Raw genomic sequence first — 8,429 nt, 5'->3', positions numbered from 1 at the left:
TGAGATATTTTTCGTATATTTCAGAGTGTATTTAACCCATTCAATATTGTTTGTAACTATTTCTTTATTGTGTATTTATTATATTATAAATGTTATTTGAGTGGGTTGTAAACGGTACATAAACTAACTCATACTCTAATATTATATATATGTGTAATTACCTTCCACCTTCATCACGTAACGTAACAAAGATCCTTTGAATAATTTCTCCCAAAATAATGGGGTTGTATTGTTTATGCTTAACTTTATCCAAAAATAATAATAATCTTATAGAGACAGCTTGTCATGAATAACAACCCTATATTATACAAAACCAAAAGCTTAATTGCAGCTTAAACTTTCCGCAACTGAATCATTGTATCACTGAAATCATGGCTTGCAGTGCAGAAAGAAAACCTCATGTGTTGCCACTTCTGACGTGGTTCTTGTTGTGGTGGTGGAGTACTTGTGTCCATGGTGAAGCCACCAACAATACTTTGAGGCCAGGTGATACGTTGAAGGCCAGAGGAGAGGCCAAACTATATTCAGAAAAGGGTAACTACTGCATGTACTTTAACCCAATATCTGATGGTGAGAGTGAAGCTATCTTATATATATATGATCAGAAGGATCTTTGGGCTGTGTGGATTGCTAATAGAGACCAACCTGTTGACATAAATTCTGCAGTTCTATCATTGAATCATTCTGGGGTACTCAAAATAGAATCTCAACATGGAGAAATCATCCTTTTTTCACCACCTCAAGCTATCAACAACACTGTGGCTACACTGTTGGACACAGGTAGCTTTGTGCTTCAAGAACTTCACCCCAATGGGTCTGCAATTGGTGTGTTGTGGGAAACTTTTGATTTCCCCGCAGACACTTTGCTCCCAGGGATGAAGTTAGGTGTGAATCACAAAACTGGTCATAAATGGTCACTGGTTTCATTGCTGAGTAAATATGTTCCTACTCCTGGTCCCTTCAGGCTTGAATGGGAGCACGAAACAAGACAGTTGAAGATCAAGAGAGGAGAAAAGCTTTACTGGGCTGCTGGTGAAAAAGAGATGAAGCACATCTTGGGGGAGGCTTATCACCAAATAGTGTTTGTCTCAAATGAAAATGAAGCCTACATCACATTGAGGAGTTCAGAGGAAGAGCTCACAAAATGGACACTGTTGTCCACTGGTCAAGTGATAAACAGGAATGGAGGTGATGTTGCAAGGGCTGATCAGTGTTATGGATACAAAACAGATGAAGGGTGCCAAAAGTGGGAGGATCTACCCTCTTGCAGAAATTCTGGTGATGCCTTTGAACTGAAGCAAGGTTATGCCAATTTTGACTTGCGCATGACAAGAGATGAAGCAAATTCAAGTTATGGCATAAATGATTGCCAAGCTATTTGCTGGAGAGACTGCAACTGTGTTGGATTCACTCATCTTTATAATAATGAAACTGGTTGTACCTTCTTTCTGTGGAATACAACCAAGGGTACCAACATTGCAAGCGAGGGTGATAAGTTTTACATGCTGGTAAAGAGCAACCATCACAAAAGTAAGTCTATGTACTAACTTGCAATTAAGTTTTGTTTTTGGTTAGATGTGCATTTCTGTGAAAATGTTTTCTTTTTATGACTTACATGTTAAAAATATATTTTCTAATAGTGATAACCTTTATGTTTTTTCTACTCTTTTTAAACATAAAGTTACTAAAGTTGAAGTTTTATTTTTTATAGCTTTTTACTTTAAAAAGTGTTTTAAAACTAAAGTTGATTTCTGTTTACCTGGTGGAATAGTATTGGATGAGAGGAATGATTAAAGTGTTTATGTGAACTTTTACAATTTAATAAGCTTGTTAGGGAAACGTTTATCACTCAATTAAAACTATTTATAACTTTTAGGGCTTGTGATTATTTACAACCCAGTATTCACTTTACTTTTAAAAGCACTTAATTAGAAACAATTTTAAAGAAGGACTAAAATTATAGTACTTTTTTCATTAAATATGTAAATTTAAAAAGATTAAAATTTTTATACAACCCAAATGTCTTTATATTTATGGAAACTAAAACATATATTTAAACCAGTCATATCTACATCTATAGTTCAAAACAAGGATTCGTATTTTACTTTTATTAGCTAATTTTGTGGGTTTTATCATAATTAAGATGTCTCTTGTCTTTAGGAAGGTCTTTTCCTCCTAACAGATTTTGTTTTGGTAAACTTCATTTATTCTAGGATAATAGTTAGGTTTTTATTTCTTGGTTTCAATAGATTTCTTATGAGTATTATTTCTTGTTTTTTATCATATGAAGTTGTATCTGTAAGATTACACAAACTGCAAAAAGATTCTGGAAAATAACTCAAATTGGTTCCTTATATATATAAATTAATATTTTTCTAATAGGTACAGAAAAATGGATATGGGCAATTGTTGCAATAGGAGCAACTATACTCATAATCTGCCTTAGCCTTCTGTGTCATAGAGCCTTAAGGAAAAGAAAATATGCCCTTGAAGGTATGCATCAATAATGTTTTACTTTATAATCTACATTTCTATAACATGTTTTACTTCATGATTTGTATCACTGTTCCCTGATTATGGTTTTTGTCTGTAATATATTAATAGAGCTTAAAGCTAAAAGAATGGGGATTGAGAATGAGGATCTTGAAGCTTCCAATAGATCTTCTTATGCAGAAAAACTAGAAGTTTTTTTAAAGGATGAACATGACAAGGTTTTTAAGTATGCATCAATAGTGGAAGCCACAAATGACTTTTCATCTGAAAACAAGTTAGGACAAGGAGGCTTTGGACCAGTTTATAAGGTGACTTTTTTGTTCATTGTTTGTGTCATGGTTTAAAAGATGACATCAAATTGTTAATATACAGTATTGGAGATCTCACATTAAAAAAAATAAAGATACTTCATAATATATAAAATAATATATAAGTAAGTGTAAACCTCATCTTATAAGTCCGTTTTGTAAGATTGAATTAGACTTAAAATCTAATTTTTAATATAGTATCATAATCATATAAAAATTATCTTAACAAACCATATAATATGAAATGTTTTTATCTTTAGTCCAGATGAATTCTACTATTAACATATGTATAACATTACTGTTTTCTTTTAGAGGACTGATTATTTTTTTGGTTTCACCTCAGGGAATTCTACCTACAATGCAAGAAGTTGCTGTGAAAAAACTTTCAAAATCTTCCAGGCAAGGTCTACTTGAATTTAAAAATGAATTAACAGTCATATCTAAACTGCAGCACACAAATTTGGTTCAGCTACTCGGTTACTGCATTCACGAAGACGAGAGGATTTTGGTTTATGAGTATATGCCTAACAAAAGCTTGGACTTCATTTTATTTGGTAAGAATGTTAAGATCTTTGAAGATCATAGGGTGTTGGATCTGCATATGAAAAAAAAAATGAGAACTATTCTTTGGTAAAAGATTCCTTAAGAGAACTATTCTGAACCCCTTCATGTTCTGATAAATTCTTTATTTTCAGCTTCAAAAATTGATTATTAGACCAATAATTGAGTTTCCTATTTTAGGAAGTAAAGTTCACCAATTTAATAGCATTCTGCTGCATAACTTTTGAGCTTAATCTCTCACACAAACTATGATGGTTAAGTAGTTACATTACAGCCGTTTCTATCATGAAATGACATTGACATTGATGTTTCTTTGTGGAAGATTGTACACAAAATCAGTTGCTAGATTGGAATAAGCGTTTCAGTATAATAGAAGGAATTGCTCAAGGATTACTATACCTTCACAAATACTCAAGACATAGAATCATTCACAGAGACTTGAAGGCTAGCAACATACTCCTTGATGCCAATATGAACCCCAAAATTTCTGATTTTGGCATAGCAAAAATGTTCACACAGCAGGATTCTGAATCAAATACCACCAGGATTGTTGGCACTTAGTGAGTGAACCAAGTTCATTATCACAATTGCTGTATAAATTAAGTTATTTTGTGACATGTTTTTTAATTATTTACTTTTTTTTGTAGTGGTTACATGTCTCCTGAATATGCTATGGAAGGAGTTTTCTCAACAAAATCTGATGTGTATAGCTTTGGAGTGTTGCTCTTTGAAATTGTTAGTGGTAAAAGAAACAATAGCTTCTACACTGATGAAAGACAACTGAATCTAGTAGGACATGTACGATTAAGTAATTTACTTTATTGTTTCAACACATTGTTCTTGTTCTTGTATTGGATTGGTAAATTAACTTGGAAAATAATCACTATTGTAGACATGGGAGCTATGGAAAGAAGGTGAGGTTCTTAAGTTGGTGGATCCATCACTGAATGATTCATTTTCAGAGGATGAAGTGCTAAGATGTGTGCATGCTGGTCTTTTATGTGTGGAAGAAAATGCAGATGATCGCCCCTCCATCTCTAACATTGTATCTATGTTAGCCAACAAAAGTAAAGTTACTACTGTGCCTAAAAAACCAGCTTATTATGTTAGAACAAAAGTCCTTGGGGAAGAAACATCCACCAGAGATTTTGGTTTAGATTCTACACACGAGAATTCCCTTTATGTATCTTCAACTTGACTGCAAAAAGTTACCATGTTATAGAGTATTGATTACTTGTGAAGTTGTTATTTTTCAATTATGATAGCTATGATTGCTGCTATATATTGAATGCAGATTCCTTTCTCCACCTATATATACACCACCTTTGTATCTATTTTTGAATATAGAGTTGATTCATAATAATACTAATAATTTGCTTTCTTGACGTTTCTTCTCATGTTTTTTCTGTTAGCATTGAAGCTTATTACCTGTACTCAATGAAACTTTAAATTGTTTTACACATTGATATATTCAATACTCTTTAATACTATACAAATCATATATGAAGTGTTCTTCCAAGGTCGGATATCGTCTATCAAGATCTCCTTTACTCTACTCCTCTAATCTCTAAGTCTCTTGAGTGTACCTGCAAAGACATTTTGACACTCAAGTTAGATGTAAATATGTCTAGGTCACAAGTTTTATAGTTTGAATAGTCATTACTTTTTACCCATGGAACACTTGTCTATTTATAGCTTTGCCATGGGTCTTTTCCTGTAAGAGGAATTATCCCAGGCCCATGAGAGCCCGATGCTCTCTTAACCGTGCTTAAAGAGTGATTAGTCGTTTGATTATAATTAGTCTTAATTGCAGGTTCGTCTTACTGGGTTGGAAGCCTGATATAATTTAAGATGGGTTTGGAGACAATGGTCATTCAGCCGCATGACCTGCTAAAGTCGTTTTGACCAAATGACCGAGGTACTAAATGATACCTTTTCGGTATCGACAATACATGAAGTATTCAAGCCTTTAAAAAGTTATGAAAATTCAATAATACATAGTGATAGAAACATGGATAATTAATATAAATATATAAATTATTTATGAATTAGGTAGTTTTATAAATAATCAATTCCTTTAGCCACTACAAGAAAATAGTTATTTAACATTGACTAAAAGCTCACGTTAAATAAAAGTCGACTCTAAATGGATTTTCATGTGTGTGCGACTCTAAAATTGTTGACGCTAATTTATTAATATCGACTTTTGAAGATTGACTCTAAGTAGTGTCAACGTAATCAATACTAATTTGTCTCAAATTGAATTTTTAATTAAAGTAATTTAGCATCGATTTAATCAACACTAATGTTTCTTATTTTAAATTTTATTTAATTTAGCTTCGACTTGACCCATTTTAATATTAATTTAAATTGCATTGGTTTGACCGACACTAATGAGAGTAATTTAAAAAAAAAGTTCTTGTAACACATCATATATTTAACAAAATGAAATATAAACAAAAGAATAGAAAAAATTGTAGTGGATGAAGGGGATGAGTGTTGATGAAGGAGATGAATGTAGATGAAGTAGATGAGTTGAATGAATGAATTAGGAAAAAAGTGTGAATGAAGGAGATATTTGTGGATGAAGGTGATCTGTGTGGATGAAAGGAGATGAGTGTGACCGAATGAGATGATTGTAGATGAAGGAAATGAATGTTGAGGAAGAAAATGAGTGTGAGGAGATTTGAGTGTGAATGAAGGAAATGAGTGTAAGGAGATTTGAGTGTGAATGAAGGAAATGAATGTGAGGAGATTTATATAGAAAGTGAGAGAGAAAAATTGTGGGTGAAGAGATTTATCACCTTTAAATTTGGGCCTTAAGATTATAAATAATTTGCGGTTCTTATTTATTATCATGAAGACGCACATATTCATAACATATAAATTAATTAGCTGACACTAAATTAAATAAATATAAATCCCAAAAATAAAAATAATTAACGTCACTATAGAATTGACTAAACCGACTATAATAGTGTCCAACATTAGCTAGACTTTAACTCAAATATTTATTTTAAAATTTATTTAATTTAGAGTCCATTTTGTGCACATAAATATTTTCTTAAAATTTATTTAATTTAGTGTCTTCTTAACTCATGTTAATATATTTTATTTTAAAATTATTTAATTTAGCATCTGTTTGACTCACATTAATATTTTTTATTTTAAAATTTATTTAATTTAACGTCCATACACTTAAACCATAAACCTAAATCCTAATGTTTTACATTTTGTGTCATATTAGAATTGGTTAAACTAACTTAGTTAGCATCCAAGTGGACTCTATTAGCATAGTTTAAGTCAACACTAACACAAATATTTATTTAATTAAAAAATATAAATAATATGTAAATTTTAAAGTTAAAAAAAATATTTTTTAATGTCACGTTAGGGTTAACTTAGTTAACACTAATGACGTTGCAATTGATAGAAGTTAATTTAATATTTTCTTTTAGTAAATTACTATCCCTAAATATATAAAGGAGATAAAGTTAATATTATTTATATTTTAATATGATAAAATCCATAATAGATTAACAATTGATCTTTAACAAGAAAATGATAGGACTATTCCTAAATTAAAATGGAATTTGACAAAACAAGAATATAGAAGAAGTTATTAGACATTAAAAATCGATTAATTCAAAATAAACCAAGAAGAAATTTACAAAAGAAGTGGTCACTACCCTTAAAAGAAGAAACACAAAAGAATCATAGACAAGACCAAAAATACGTTGCGATTCCATAAGAGAAAGATTCATGTCTTCAAATGTCAAAGCTAAATAACCGTTGAAGTGATTTATAAATAGAAAAGAGAGGCCAAAAGTAGAATTTAAAATAAACACTAATAATTTGTAACAAAATGTCTCACCAAATTATGGCTTTCGTGTGCCTTTTTACCAAATTACTCTATATGCTTATTTACTTTAGATTTAATGGTTTATATATATATATATATGCTAACTTTCTTGGTACTTTGAAATCGTTGATATTATTTTTCACATATCTTTTTGATTACTTACAATGTTAAATATTTAGTTTCGTATTAAAGTTTTCTTTCATTTTTTTGGTCAAACGATAATTTTATAGTTGCTTTAAATAGTTTTAGAATCAATTTTCCTTTATAGTACATTCTAACTGTGAAATTATTCAAAATTTATAAAAGATATGTAAATTTTGTTTTTGCATATTTAATTGTGAAATTAAGTATTTATTTTTCTAATAACAATAATTATATAGAAATTTATTATTTTATGTAAGGGAGGATAATGAAAGTGGTTGAACAGTGAGAAGGTATAGTGAAACAATGACATCAATGTGTAGAAGAGAGGTGAATGGTAACATATTGTGAAAAAGAACTAACTAAAGATATGAAATTCTAACAGTATTATTCTCTGTCTCCTTTGAATACATAGATACATTTTATAATATCATTGTCGGCTAATATCTATGAGACAGCTGTAGCTTCTAACAAAAAAACATAACAGAATTATGATAACCCATTTTCTTCTAGATAAAATCTCTGAACCTTATAAGTTTTTCTCTATTTCGAATGGATCTTGATGTTTTGGGCTTGCTATCATCTTATATCAAGATTAGCAAAAACAAATTGAAATAAAGCAAGAAGCAACATGAGCCAAAAGGAAATAATTCAAAATATATTTAAACACATTTTAATCACAAAAATCGAAATCAACATCATATCATGTTCCTTGGTTAAGGCAACGAAGTTTGGAAATGTATGTGGATTAATGTAATATGCTTTCACACATATTAAAGTTTGAGAGTGGATTAATCATAAATATCTTATATCATCATTTTCCCTTAATCTCATAGAATGCCCACAAATGTTTAAGTAAGTCATAGTTGTAGTTTGAGAATGTTTATGTGGGTTTTTATAGGGTTTAGGATTTGGTTTCATAAGGGTAAGGCAGAGCATCTGACATATATTTTTGCCTCTTTTAACCACACTCTTTTTATTGCCTAATAATTATAAATCTGCTTGATTGTGAGTAGTTAGTTTTGGCTTATGAATATGGAAGGTGAGTTTGGCAAATTATGGTT

At 30.5% G+C, this 8,429-nt stretch overlaps 1 protein-coding gene across 2 annotated transcripts; it reads left to right on the top strand.

The window, feature by feature from the left end:
* The first annotated feature begins 324 nt into the window (after positions 1–324).
* On the top strand, positions 325–4,745 carry LOC137810452 (G-type lectin S-receptor-like serine/threonine-protein kinase At1g67520). 2 transcript variants are annotated; one of them, XM_068611717.1, is made up of 7 exons: positions 325–1,530; positions 2,383–2,493; positions 2,605–2,801; positions 3,145–3,205; positions 3,685–3,922; positions 4,010–4,160; positions 4,255–4,745. In XM_068611717.1, the coding sequence occupies exons 1-7, from the start codon at positions 372–374 to the stop codon at positions 4,558–4,560; spliced, it is 2,223 nt and encodes a 740-aa protein (XP_068467818.1). In that variant the 5' UTR covers positions 325–371; the 3' UTR covers positions 4,561–4,745. The 2 variants fall into 2 exon arrangements, with proteins under 2 accessions (XP_068467818.1, XP_068467810.1); XM_068611709.1 differs by having other exon boundaries at positions 3,145–3,355.
* The last annotated feature ends 3,684 nt before the right edge of the window (positions 4,746–8,429 follow it).

This window comes from Phaseolus vulgaris, chromosome 11, assembly GCF_000499845.2.
Source record: "Phaseolus vulgaris cultivar G19833 chromosome 11, P. vulgaris v2.0, whole genome shotgun sequence".
NCBI lineage: Eukaryota > Viridiplantae > Streptophyta > Magnoliopsida > Fabales > Fabaceae > Phaseolus > Phaseolus vulgaris.
This window is presented reverse-complemented; position numbering and strand designations above follow the sequence as displayed.

Coding starts and splice junctions, on each gene's coding strand:
- LOC137810452 (XM_068611709.1), top strand. CDS start 372: ATGGCTTGCAGTGCAGAAAGAAAACCTCATGTGTTGCCACTTCTGACG. Junction 3,356..3,684: donor CTTGGACTTCATTTTATTTG/GTAAGAATGTTA, acceptor TCTTTGTGGAAG/ATTGTACACAAAATCAGTTG. Junction 4,161..4,254: donor AACTGAATCTAGTAGGACAT/GTACGATTAAGT, acceptor TCACTATTGTAG/ACATGGGAGCTATGGAAAGA.